General features: G+C 38.9%; 1 protein-coding gene across 2 annotated transcripts in view; it reads right to left on the reverse strand.

The window, feature by feature from the left end:
- Positions 1 to 3117: 3117 nt before the first annotated feature.
- The window catches only part of SERPINI1 (serpin family I member 1), a 71524-nt gene continuing 60187 nt past the window's right edge, over positions 3118 to 14454 (reverse strand). For both annotated transcript variants that reach the window (XM_019440504.2, XM_019440503.2), the window contains exons 7-9: positions 5398 to 5484; positions 3920 to 4009; positions 3118 to 3439 (exon numbers count right to left, since the gene is read on the reverse strand). In XM_019440504.2, the coding sequence (XP_019296049.2) occupies positions 3363 to 3439; positions 3920 to 4009; positions 5398 to 5484 (254 nt within the window). In that variant the 3' untranslated portion in view covers positions 3118 to 3362. The remainder of the gene's footprint in view (positions 3440 to 3919; positions 4010 to 5397; positions 5485 to 14454) is intronic.

The raw sequence follows: 14454 nt of genomic DNA on the forward strand, positions 1-14454 counted from the left end.
ATTGTATGATTTCATTCATAATATGGAATCTTAAAAAAAAAAACAAAAACAAAGGAAAAGTGGAACTCATAGAAATAAAGTAGACTCGTTGTCAGGGGCTGAGGGGTGGTGGTGGGAGAAATAGATGTTGGTCAAAGAAGCACAAGTTGTAATGTGAACAAGTTCTGGGATTCTGAGCTACAACATGGTGACTATAGTGTAGAATACTACATTGGGGGTACCTGAGTACCCCAGTTGGTTAAGCATCTGATTCTTGATTTTAGCTCAGGTCATGATCTCACAGTTCATGAAATCAAGCCACGCATAGGCTCTGTGCTGACAGTGTGGAGCCTGCTTGGGATTCTCTCTCTGTCTCCCTCTCTCTCTCTGCCCCTACCCCAGCTGTGTGTGTGCTCTCTCAAAATAAATAAATAAACTTTAAAAATAAAAAGAATACTATATTGTATGCTTGAAATTTGCTAAGAGAGTAAACCTCACCACACAAACACAAAGGTAGCTATGTGAGATAATGGATGTGTTAATCAATTTGATTGTGTTAATCATTTCACAATGTATATGTATGTGAAATTTCATTGTACTCTTTAAATAGACACAATTTTATTTGTCGATTATACCTCAATAAAGCTGGAAAGATTTAAAATAAAAGCAAAAGATATATAATTGTTGATTTCTTCCCAAAATATATAGCCAAAGAGAAAGAAGTTTCCATAAGCTGTGCACAGTGTGTGTGTGTGTGTGTGTGTGTGAGAGAGAGAGAGAGAGAGAGAGAGAGAGAGAAATTATACATTTTAAAGGAAATGGAACTGAACTATGAGATGTTACCTTTTCAACAGAAATGAAGATATTGAAGAAATTATAAACAAAGTCAAACAATAGGAAAAACTTGGTACTATCAAGTATGTATTTTTTAAGAACTCCACAGACATGCTAATACCAAGGCAGAATCCATTTTCATTTAAGGGACATCTAAATTGTAATGAAATAGTTTAAGGTCAACATTCTGAATGGTAGAGTTTAATCTTATACCAGCTAATAAAAATTGCATTTGGGGCTTTATAACATTCTCATGCTTGTCTAATGATATTTACTCTTCCTTATAGATAACTCATTTAGTTGACTGATGGACTTACAGATATAGCAATAGATGTAATGCTTAACAAGTAGTGATACGGTAATAAAGAATATCACAAACTTAGAATATCAACACTGAATCAACATCAGTTAGCCCAATCTGTGTACATTATAAATGAAAACAAGAGCACTGTTTTACAATAACCTCAGCTTTATGAATAAACTATAAGCCTTCTGAAAACATAAGCTGTAAAAGATTCAGTGTTAAGCATTGTATCCTTGGGTATTCATAAATTTTTTGTGGGCACTGCCTATAAATGTCTCCACATTGTTAAAGAATATATTTCAAGTGTTCTAATATGCAGAGGAGGCCTGCATTTTTCCATTGTATGTACATGAAAAAGAAGCTTTAGAGTAAAACCATTGTTTTCTCTTTTTGTATAAGTGCATTGCATTTTTAATGGAGACTACTATCCCACCCCCTGAATCTCTCCAAGCTGTATGAATATTACACAGTTTTTGTGTTTCCATATATAAAAGTACGAAACGTGCAAACCTTATGTTAAGTGGAGTTTTGATACCAATCTGAGTCCATGTACCAAAAGCAGTCACATCACCTGGGAGCTTGTCAGAAATGCAGACTGTCAGGTCACACCCCAGACCTTCTAAATGAGAATCTGCATTTTTAATAAGATCCCCAGGTTACTCCCTTACACATAAAGTTTGAAAAGCACTAATACTTTAGGATACTTAATTGATTGATCTAATTTTCTATAAATATACTGTATCTAAACAATTACTATGTAAGTATTCCATGTGTATCCTTTTTTTTTTTTTGGGGGGGGGCGCAATATTTAAGATCTGGTGTATAACAAAATCGCCATGGGGAATCTGTTAAAAACAGATTTTCAAGTTTTTCCCCAGAGTTTAGAACTCGGTAGGTCTAGGGTCAAGCCTGGTTTCCCCAAACCATTACTTCCTTGAACAGAATTAAAGTTAATGATAATATCAATTCTTGTTGACGGCTCCAAATCATAGCAAAATACCTAACACACAAGTAAGTCGCATGCAAATTGTTTCTGTGAAGTTTGGAAACGGTTTAAGACTTTTTCTACGACCATTAATCACAGAATCAAAAATTTGGTGTTCCATTCATGGAACGTGATGAAATCATCTCCGCCAGCTCCTTCCCCCACCCATCCAAGGAATACCATTATCTCAGTCAAAGGATAACTAAGTAATTTACTGGAGACATAAGAAGTGGGCATAGCCCCCACTGGAATCTTCTTGTACTAGAAAATAAGACCAATATATTCTGCTAATATATTCTGCTAAAATAAGGCCAATATATTCTGCTAAGTACTTACCATGACTCTCCAGAGGTCCCAAATACCAACGCATCCAAGAGCCATGAGAGAAACCCAGAATGTGATACCCCAATTATAGACATTCAAGTTCAAAACATGAAATCCTTCCACACAGAATAAACAAGAACATCTCTGTGGGCAGCATTCAGCCCTTGACCTACCAGTTTCCAGTATCTGTACTAGCATGGTTTTTCTAGTTAATTTTCTGGTGACCTGCCAAAGGGAACATTTTTATTATTAATGTGTTCATGTGGTTTGTTTTGGGAACTTTGTTGAAATTTGGATGTGACTTGCAGCAGCAAAACATGGTGATATACCAGGTTTCTAATCCATATCAGGCCTATGAAGCCCAGGGGGTTTTTAAAGACATAGTAAATACACTATAGCTATAATCTGGGGGTTTGCAGAGTCCTATTTTTTTCCACCAAGTTTTGTCATAGAGCCTACAGAAGGTATTCAGTTTATACTCTTTTATACTACACTATGCACCATCTTCAGAGAAATAACAATTAGAATTTTTGTGGAGAACCTGTCTTCATCTGACTTGTTATTGCTTATTATGGTGGTGCTAATTTACTTTGGCGCTTTGCTTTTGCATGATTATGAAAGATCTCAGATGTCCGCAAAATCAGTTTCCTAGAAGTATCCTTATACTACAATCTATAAAATGAAAACAGAGTTGTTTACAGGATCAATATGTACTTTTATTTTAAATAACAGCACAACAAACACAGTGACACCACAGGACCATCGCCTCAATGAGACTGATAACATTCCTTGACAAGTTGGTTTATAATTTACATACATTGTTTTTATCTGGAGCTATTTTTAAATAGTATCGTAAGATATACTGTAAAACACAAATCTTAACTGTACCAGTTGCACACATAATGTGTTTGGTTACTATTTTACATATGAAATGATTCAAAGTTCCTCAAAATCATGTCCACTGGTGTTCATTGTTTCAGGATGCATGACCCGGCCCATGAATAGGACTGTACCTGCATTGGGTTGGAAGTGAACAGAACAGGATGTGAACAAAAGAGTGGGATATTTACTTTCCTTCTTGCTTATAATTAGCAGTGTTCTCAAAATAAAAATATAAATAATTCTCTTTAAAAAAAATTGAACATGAGAAATTATCTGATACATAATGTGGTAAAAATGCTCTCAAGTTTTTAAAAATTATCTCTCTTTGGGGGCGCCTGGGTGGCTCAGCTGGTTAAGCGTCCGACTTCGGCTCAGGTCATGATCTCACGGTCTTGTTTATGGACGTGGGTTCGAGCCCCGCGTCGGGCTCTGTGCTGACAGCTCAGAGCCTGGAGCCTGTTTCAGATTCTGTGTCTCCCTCTCTCTGTGACCCTCCCCCGTTCATGCTCTGTCTCTCTGTCTCAAAAATAATAAACGTTAAAAAAAAAAATTAAAAAAAAATTATCTCTCTTTGGTCTATAGATACAATTCAGTGCTCATAACAGACTTACCTGTTCTCCTGTTCCTGATAAGAAAGAAAAATGGATGGTCGACAATAACTTGAGGATACAGCACAGCCATCCTACTAATTGCAATCATTCCTACAGCGCAGGGAGAAAGTAATTACATGTCTGTGGATGTGCAGAGACTAATGAGTAATTTCTCCAAACCATCTATGTTTAATGCAAAGGCAACAATTTACAGGAAAACAAGATTTTAAAGACTTAGAGTAAAAATTGTAAAGGTGCTAACATTTCTATTTGATCTTTAAACACACCATACACACACATACAGTTTCCTATCTCCACTCCACCAAAATACCAGAAAAAGTTATTCTGCCTGTTATTCTGTTTCAGATGAATACACATAGCTTTATTAAAATGACCTTTGAATTAAGGAAAGGGGGAGAATTAACAAACACCCCAGACAAAAAAACCAAGTTTCTTTATATCCTCGAATCATTATTTCTTTTGTCTAAAATGGGGATTTTCACGTGGGAAGTCATCAGGCTTTTAGTAACTGGCTAGAACGGCAGTGATTAAATGGAATATACAGCAGGAAGGGAGGCATGATGTTTCCTACAGCTGGGAAACCGAATTCCCCTGAGATCCTTATTATGGGATAACCGTGTTATACTTGCTACAGGGTGATTGGTTGTCAGGAAAAGGTCAAGATCAAACTGTGTAAGATCTTAAGCTTTCTTGATGCCTAAGACTACCGTGTTTCTATTTCTTCCTGAAAACAGTTTTAACTGGTGATATCCTTTTAGTGGACAAATTTATGGAGAAGTTAAAAATGATATATTACATTTTGCCAAAGGAAGGCAAAATCCTACTAAAATTTGCACATAGCTATTGAACATGAGATTGAAACAAATCCAAAACCAAAAAAACAAAAACAAAAACAAATGGGAAAAAATTCAATGGAGAAATCATTCTCATTCAACTAGGGAAATCAGAACACTGAAAACAATCAAGGACATTGAACATTTCGCTGTGAACACATGATGTAGGTCTACATTTTCAAATTATTTATATAAAAGTATTTTATTAACATCATTGAGTTACAATTATTTAAAATAATTTATTACACCTTGTTTATGGATGTGCTTTTAAAAAATCAAGACTGTGGACAAAATGAAGAACTAGTTTCCACAAATGATTAGGTGGGAAGAAAAGTGTTTAAATGGGCAGCAAGAAAGTATTTAAAATATCAAAAGAGGCAGCACAGCAGGGAAATGTCTTTTACAGAGCTGTCAATGTCCCCCTGCCTCTCCTTAGAGGTGGGAGTTCTCCAGTATCAGGGCAATGGAGGACGTGTGTACTTCATACTCTGGAAAACTCAGCATTAGCTTGACTTCTGAGTTAAAGCAGAGTCAGTTTTTTTTTTAGCTTGGGTCTAAAAATGACCCCCACCCCCTACCCAAGATGATTTTAAAAATACACATCTAAAAAAGACAAGAAGATTTTAGAAAACTCTATCTTGGCACCTGAGGCAGCAGCAGCTTCTGAGCCTTCTTCATTAACCTCTATGAAGGACTTGTGAATTGCTTTGGAAAGAAAAATCTCTTTGTTATCTGCAAAACAAAAAACAAAAAACAAAAAAAAAAAAAAGAGAGAAGAGAAGCATTTCTTCAGTGTCAGAAAGAGGGAAGCATCTTACCCTTTATTTAAACAGATTTGGGAAATATAAGTGACTTAAGATACTGATGTAAAACATAAGAGATCATGTTGTAAGATTATATTATGATTTCAGAGAAGCCTTTTCAGATTTGTCCTTATTTTATATTCTCTTGTTCGTGCTTCCCTTCATTTATTTGTATTGGTAATTTTCCCAATGTTTATGTCTTATATTGCCAGAGGAAGCAGGAATGTGGCTCTGTTTTTAATAGCAACTTCAAATTAGTTCATAATTCAAGATAAAACATCTCACACATTACACTCTAATCTGAAATTTTAAAGCACAAAATGAAAACAGGTAGAAATCCAGATATAGCCAGAATAATAAATGTTTAAAAATCTAATCTCTAATTATGGTGATAATAGAAATATCCTTGGCAAAGAAAAGCAAAATTGACTTCTAGATTGTACAAACATGAATATGTAAAAAAGTTACTTCCCATTCCAGTTAATTGGTTTATCTGAGGATTCACAAACATGCTTTATCCTAAAGTCAGAGGAAATAACACATTTTCATCATTAAGAGGACTGTTTTTCCCTTTAGGTTGTATTTCTAGTTATGCTTACTTTTAAATTAATGGCTGTTATGCGCTCAGTTGTGTTCTCTCAAAATTCATCTGTTGAAGTTCTAGCCCCTAAGACTTCAGACTATGAGTGTATTTAGAGATGGAGTCTTAAATGAAAATGAGTTTATTAGGGTGGGCCCTAATCCAATATGACTTATGTCCTTGTAAGAAGAGGAAATTTGGACACAGATAGAAAAGACCATGCATGATGGCTAATTTTATGTGTCAACTCAGCTGGGCCAAGGTGTTGGGTCAAACATTATTCTGGATGTTTCTGTACAGATGTGGGGTTTTGTTTTGTTTTGTTTTGTTTTTTGTGGATGAGATTAACATTTGAATTGGTGGACTTTGAGTAAAGCAGGTTGTCCTTGTGACGTGGGTGGCCTCTTCCAATCAGCTGAAGGCTTTAGAAGAACAAAGATGAAGTCTTGGGACTTTTCGCTGAATCTCTAGCCTGCCAGTCCACCCTGAAGATTTTAAATTTCCAAAGTCACCACAAGTATACAAGCCAATTCCTTAGTAAATCTCTCAGTTTCTGTCTCTTTCTCTGTATAGATACAGATAGTTCTCTCTCTCCAAACACACACACACACACACACACACACACACACACACACACACACACACATCCTGTTGGTCCTATTTATCTGGAGAACATTAATACAATATGAGAAGACACCCACCTATAACCCAAGGAGAGAGGCCTGAGAAGAAACCAACCCTGAAGACATCTTGATCTCAGATGTCCAGCCTCCAGAACTGTGAGAACACAAAGGTCTGTTTGAACCCACGCAGTCTGTGGGACTTTGTTATGGCAGTCCCAGCTTTCAGACTTGGGTTTCCAACTTTTGTCCCCAAAGTTAAAACAAAATGAACGAAAGATAGCTCAAATACGTAAAAAGAAAAGTAGCATCAGGAAGCAAGATAAAAGATTACTCAAGTTTCTGCCACCCCCCTCACCCCCTTTTTCCATTCTGGGAGGTCTAATTCAAATTTAAGATAACCTTGTTGCTGATGCAGTAAAAGCACAGTGGATTTCCCATTAAGCTGTTTAGTAAGACTTTGTAAGTGACCAAGTCCTACCTACAACAGACATTTTCCTTTCTAGTTTTCAAAAACCCATAATTATCTTACACTGATAGGGAATAATGTTCAACAATATTTTTGGTACATCTTTCACACAGCACCTGCTTATTTTGAATCAGCCCCAAGACAACTGAGTGCCAACTCTGAATATATTTTTAATAGGGATATTACTTCCTCAGCTCATATTTAGTATTAAGATATAAACACTGCATTATGAAATAGTCTCACATATTATGATATTTTCTCCTAGAATGCACTTGATAACTAGAAGAAAAATAAAAAGCAATAGACTTTTACATTAAACAATTAAGTATAATTAGCTCCCTCAAATCCAGAAGACTCATTTTTTTTCCACAACAAATAGAAAGAACAATACAAACTGCATTAAGCAACTAGTCAGATATATTTAGCTGACAAAACAAATACATGAATTCCAAGAGAGTAAAACATATTAACTATTTACTAGTTAACTGATGCTATATTATTTTCAGATTCTGCTGCCCATTTTCTTCAGTTTGCCAGTTAAGGTAGGGTCATGCATCAAGAGGCGGTATGATGGTCCTGGATGTAAAAGTGAGACAACGTAGTTCCTAAAGGGTAATGGGTGTTCACACTGCCAGCTAAGCCCTCTTTAAATATTCGGAGGGGCATTTTCAACGACACCAAATGATACGGTAGCCGCATCAATTTGCACAGAGGAAACTGCCTCCTAGCTCTTGAGTCTGATCTGTTGCCTGTACTAGACACCTTGAAAGAAGGAATTTCATCCCTTTCACTCTGGTTTCTGCCACAAGGGTCTTCTCCTCCAGTCACCTAACCTCTTATATGCCCTCATTTACCCACACAGAATGGTAGGGAGATGGAGACGAGGGATACTACAAGGCACCATGGCAGAAAGATCAAGAAGGCAAGGATGCTGAGGGTTCTTCCTACAGAGTGAGTTACTTAAAAGATAATGAAGTGGACAAACCTTTAACAAGATTCACAAAGAAGAGAAATTACCCCCAATGAACAATATTAAGGCAAAAAAGAACATGTCCTAAGATAGAGAAGAGAATTTTTAAAAATCACAAAAAATACTTGGTACAATTTTCTGCAGATAAATGTGAATCAACTTTATGAGGTGTAATTTATTTACCATGAACTATATATATTAACAACACAATAATTACAATACAGGAAAACAAAGATATATTTTACAAAACAACACCACATTTGGTAAGTTTTGATATATCTTTGAACCTCTCTCCACAAATAAGATACAGAATATTTCTATCTCCCCTAAAAGACTCTTGTGCTTCTATATGCAGATAGTTTTGAAAATAAAGAGACTTGTCAGCAACTGGACAATTTTATAGGAATATATAAATTATAAAACTGAACAAAGAAAAAAATAGAATATCTGAATAATCCAGTAACCATTAAAATAGTTGAATAAGTAGACAAAAATTTCTCCCTCCTCAAAATTAAAGACTCCAAGCCTGGATGGTTTTCTAAGTGATTTAACCAATCCTCCAAAGAACAGATAGGCTTCTCTCTTATAAAACCACTTGAAACTCTAGAAAGAGAATAAAAGCAATCTAAGTCATCTATGGATAGTTTTACCTTGAGATAAAAATTGACCCAGGGCAGGCTAAGGAAAGAAAATCATAGGCCAAACTCACCTGTTAACATAGAGGTAAACGTTTTTTTGCTTGTTTGTTTTTTTAATCAGAACATTAAACCCAGCAACATATGCAAATACTTTTTTCAAATGAGGTTTCAAGGGATGTCCTAGTGTGTAATGACACAGTGGTTGAGAACTGCCCTAACTGACCCCATTTCACATTAGGGCTTCCTCCAGGATGATCTTATCAAATAGAAACCAGTTTATGCCACTACTACCCGACTGAAAACCCTTTCTCCCCACTCCTGCTGGCTCTGCCTCCCGCCTTGCCTTTGGCATATTGTGTACCCACGAACCTCGGGGTGCAATATGGGGGTCTCCAGGAGATTGCCTTTGTGCCGTTCATTTAGCATGCTTCTCGCCATGCTCTGTGCTCCAGATTATTTGCATAGCGATAATCTAAACATACCATACTTGATCCCTTCTGTGTCTTTGTTTCCCCAGAAACTCCCTTACCCCTGTATAGTCAGATACCTAATCTACTTCTAAAGCTCAGCTTTGAGCCCTGTTGGGCTTTTCTGCTCTCCTCTGACTGCTATTCATCACTAAGGTAGAACTAACCACTCTTTCCCACTGAACCCAGCGTCTTATTCTACTGAAGCCTTTATATTTGCAATATTTCTCTCTTCCTGAACTGTCAAATCCCTTAAGGCAAGGATTGTGTCATTGCTCTTGATGTCCCTGGCTTCTGACGTTTCGTGGGCCTAGTGACTGAACTAACGTTAAGAAAAGAGAGTTTCCTGGTAATGTGTGAGTTTCCAGTACTTAACCTAGCACGAACAGGAATTTAGTAATCGTTGAATGAAAGGGACTAGCTATTTCCTACTATAATAAGACTTTGGATACGTCACTCTATGGCCGTCATGGCCACAATTCTGTTCACAAGCATGGCTATAAAGTTTATTCTTGTAATAGATAAAACATATGACATTCATCCAAAGTGAATGCTCTAAGAAAATTGATGGACAACAGCACTAGACAGGGAGAGAATGCAAGGACCACACGCAGACTAAAAACTTAAAAATCCAGTCGTGGAGAAGGAGCTAAGGGAACGGGATCCAACAGGCCGGTGGCCTCATATATATTTCAAAGACAGCAAAATAAAGACTGAATCCAATGTTCCAACTCCAACGGACAGCAAATGTCTGCAGATGTACATGAGACCTCAGGACACTTAACTTTCAGAAACACACTGCCCCATGAGATATACCAGTGGGAGAAAAAGTAACAGATAAATCACAGCACAAATAGCGGGGGGAAAAAATAAAATGAAACTTTCTTCTCTCGGGACACACTGCAAGCAGTCACCTTAAAATATAAGCTGAAAGTGGTTTCAACAAGAATGGGACTTGCCACCACCCAGTCTGGTCATGCAGGCACCTACTAGGCAAGTTCATGGCTTCTTATGCTTGCCTCCAATATTGCTCATCCTCAAGTAATTAGGCGTCAATCAAGGCTGTCTTTCTCGCTAGGCCATACGCCATACACCTATTCCTTCAGGGCCTAGACCTCGCTGTCCAATTTATCTCCTACTTGCCATGCTTTGCACACTGCCAGGCACCAAGTAGGCACTCGGATATTTGGTGAATCAAAATGTGAGGGGGATTAAGGAGATTTACACTGATGAGCCCGTCTTACTGACTAGAGAAAAGTCCACTGTTCTCCAGAAAAGGAAAATAAATAAATCAAAGGCAAACAAAGCTACACGCAAAAAAACATTGCGTATGCTGGCCCCAAGCAGTCCTCCCCTTCTGGCCGCAGCAGACATTGCTGCCAAATAACTAGTCCTGCTTTCCTCTGGGCAGCGTGGAGCCGGGCTTTTCACAAAGGAGAAGATGGGAAAGGGGCCAGCAAGCCCTAGGTTTACCAGAGAAAAGCTGGGCAATAATTCAAGCTCTTCTGCAGAAAGCAGGGCAAAATACTAAGGCATTCATTCAGTCACTGAGCAAATATTTATCAAGTACTCTGTTCATAGGAGATATTGTGCAGGAAACCAAAGCTCTAAGTATCTGTGATTAACATAATGTTGGCAGGATGGCCATCATGCGAGTGGATGCCACTAGCTCCCTTGTGGCACTGTTCCTAAACACAGCCAATTTAAATAGCTTTCTGCGTCACCAAGGACATGCTTAAAATAACAAAATGAAGAGCGTTCCATAACAGAACCCGAGAATATCAAAAGCGTCTCTGTACTTGAGTCGCTAAAATATTTTTAGCTTCAGCCCCACCTATGAACTTTAGAAAGGTTCGTAGAATTTGAGTTCCTCCAAGGTAGGAAGAGTGTTTGTTTTTCTGGAGAAATTTTGTTATAGACCAGCAAATATTCATTCATCTGTCCATTCGTTCGTTCATTCAGGTACTAAGCACCTCCCATGTGCCATTGTGGATACGCTGGGTATACTATAGTAAACTAAAAAGTTCCTTCCTAATGGGAGGAAAGCAGACATGAAATAACAATGACAATAAAAAAGCAAATCAATAAATGGCCACAATTTCAGGGTGTGGTGAGTGTTCCTAAGAAATAGGATGAGGTGAAGTGTTGGCTGGTGATGGGGGCAGGCAAGGGGAGCTACTTGACTCAAGGTGTTGGGAAAGGCCATCTGAGAAGGTGGATTTGACTGAGACCTAAAGTATACAAAGGAGCCTGCCACGGGAACACCTGAAGGCAGTTTTTGGCCGAGGGAAAAGCTAGTGCAGAGGCAGATAGGAGCCAGGTGTGTTCAAGGACCCAAAAGAAGGCCTGTGTGGCTGGAGCACAGAGAGTGAGGAGGGCCAGACGTTTGTGAGAAGCCTCTACACCTGGAGTGAGGCGGACCCATCACCACTTCCTACCCAGCCAGCATCTGTCCTGCTCTCCACACCATGCTGGGCTCTGAGGACAGAAAGTCATCTATGCCACAGTCCTTGCTTCTGAGGAGCTCCGAGGACAGAGACAGGTATGTGAACAGACAATCTAAGGAAAAGGTAGAACCTGTGATAGAACATTGCACGATGACAGGCCAGATGAGGGAAAGTGAACCATTTGGAAGGGAGAGACGTCAGGGAAAGCTTCTTGGAGGCGGTGCCATTTGGGCTGGTTCTTGAAGGTAACCAGAAAAGAGCCAGAGAATGGGGCAAGGACATCCCTAGCAGAGGATTATATCGCAAATGAGACAAGCCTCGGCAAAGACTTGAAGTCCAATTGGATCCTGGGCAATGAGGAGGCGGGGCATGGCAGGGGATGCGCCTGATTTTAAGAGCTTGAACCATGAGTCTGGAGAGTCTGGGCTTCATCCAGAAGTAATAGGGCACTACTGCTTTGATTTTAGGAGATAATCTGCGGCAGGAGCTGTAAAGTGTGAATCAGATGAGCAAACAGCTACGGGCAGAAGTTCAAGTTCGCTAGCTGTTACAACAGTCCAGGCAAAAAAGTAGGAGGCAGAGTGGAGGTAGGGCACTGGAAGACAGTTGCAGCCCTCTGGCTTACAGGTGCAAGGAGAAGAAGAACAAACAAGGGCAGGATGTAAGAGTCAGTCCCGCATAAATCTCAGCACTTGAGTCTGACCGGAATGTGGCTTTTGCTGTGTCTTCTTAATTCCTTTACTTTATTGGCTCCTTTATTAAAGCTCGTACTTTGTGCTGAAGGATTTAGTACTCTCTTTCTCCTTCCCCTTCCACCTTCCAAGAGGATTATCTATTAATCCAAATGCTGACAGTCATTCATTTCCATTACAAAAATAGCCCTACTCTATAACAGGATCCTCACTGCCACTAGATGAGCATTTTAAATCGAGCCTGAGAAGAAAATGATTCTCAGCACTCTCTAGATTCCATGTTTATTGTATGAGTCTTTACTGTGTTTTATGTTAATGGAGTTTAGCGTCAAAAGCAATGGACATCAAATTGAGATTAAAAAAAAATAAGCACAGTAAATACACAGCATTTCATCTTATTCATTTCTTCTTTCAGTGAGTACTAGCCAGAAACACAGAACTGCGTGCTTCCTAAACACACATAAGGATCAATTTGGAGAGGTTTAAATTCTAGCAGAGGATATCCAATGCATAAGTAATGATAATCTGAGATCGGGTATGTTATGCAGCATAAGGAAAAGTGCAGAATACTGTAGAATTTATGAAGGAGCAATTACTTCTGGTTGGTGCAATCACGTGGCTTGATGAAGCTGGCGATATCGAAGCTGAAGATCCATTCGAGATCTATTTCAGGTGGGAGAGACATTACAGTGATGGGGCCCTGGGGAGATGTGAGGTGCAGAGCCAGCGGTCAGTTTGGCTGGCGAAAGCTGTATGTAAGGACTCCATCGGAGTTAAGGTTGGAGGGAGCTGAGGTCTGAATGCCCTGCCAAGCAGCGGACAGTGCACTGCAGACTGAACAAGGAAGGCTCCGAACAGGAGCTGAGATGATCTGAGAGCGGGCTTTAAGGTGATTAATCCTGGCAGTGGTAGATAAAACAGATTAGACGGAAGAGAGATTGCAAACCGTTTAGGAGGCTATTGAAATAGTCTGGGGCAGTGGTCATGAGAGTCTGAAATAAAGGTGGATGCCATGGAATAGAAAATGAAAGAGTGGATTCAAGAGGTCTTAGCAAAGGACTCTCAAGTCACTGCGTCTTTCCAGAAGCAAGAGAATGTGGAGCAGGGGTTTTTGTTTTGTTCTTGTTTTTGTTTTTTTGTTCCACTGCTAAATCATATTTGCTATCTTTAAAGAAAGATACAATTTCATTGCATAATTTAAGAATTGGTAGTATCACAATAGTACTGAATTGTTTTCTGGGTGCTTTTGAACTTACGAATTCTACTAATAATGCTATTTTTAAAAGTTTTTCCCAGTTTTCAATATAGCATTTTAATTGAAGATGTTGTGCATACACAAGGAAAAATCCTAAACGGTATACAGTGGTACATGAAACAACATCTCCTTTTTCATCTAACAGCCTCTGTCCTGTATTCCAGAGGTAACCACTGCTATCATCTTCTAAGACATTATTAAAAAATGTTCAATGCATTTAAAAACTGAAATACATACCTATATTCTCCTCCTCCATTTTTTTAAAAATTATTATTTTAGAGGGAATGCACACACATAAGAGTGAGAGCAGGAGAGAGGGGCTGAGGGAGAGAGAGCCTGATGCAGGGCTTGATCCCATGACCCCAGCACCTTGACCTGAGCCAAAAATCAAGAGATGGTCACTCAACCATCTGAGCCACCCAGGCACCCCATCCTCCTCCATCTTTTGAACCAATGTGCTCCCAGTCTGCCCATTGACTTTCTTTTCCCTCTCTGCTTTCCCAATGCTTTCTCTGCTATGGGGTTTCTTGACATTTGGGACTGGATTATTCTTTGTTGTGGGTCTGTCCTGTGCAGCATAGATCACTGGGATGTAGATGCATCCCTGGCCATCTATTGGATAGATGCCAATAGCACTCCCCAGGTGTAACAATCCACAAGGTCTCCGGTTATCGCCAAATGTTCCCTGGGGGACAGAATTGTCCTGGCTGAGAACCAGTGCTCCAATAAAGCATTTCTACCACTCTTCCTTTTATTAAATC

Source organism: Panthera pardus, unplaced genomic scaffold (genome assembly GCF_024362965.1).
Source record: "Panthera pardus isolate Hobbes unplaced genomic scaffold, ASM2436296v1 HiC_scaffold_16, whole genome shotgun sequence".
In the NCBI taxonomy this organism is placed as follows: domain Eukaryota; kingdom Metazoa; phylum Chordata; class Mammalia; order Carnivora; family Felidae; genus Panthera; species Panthera pardus.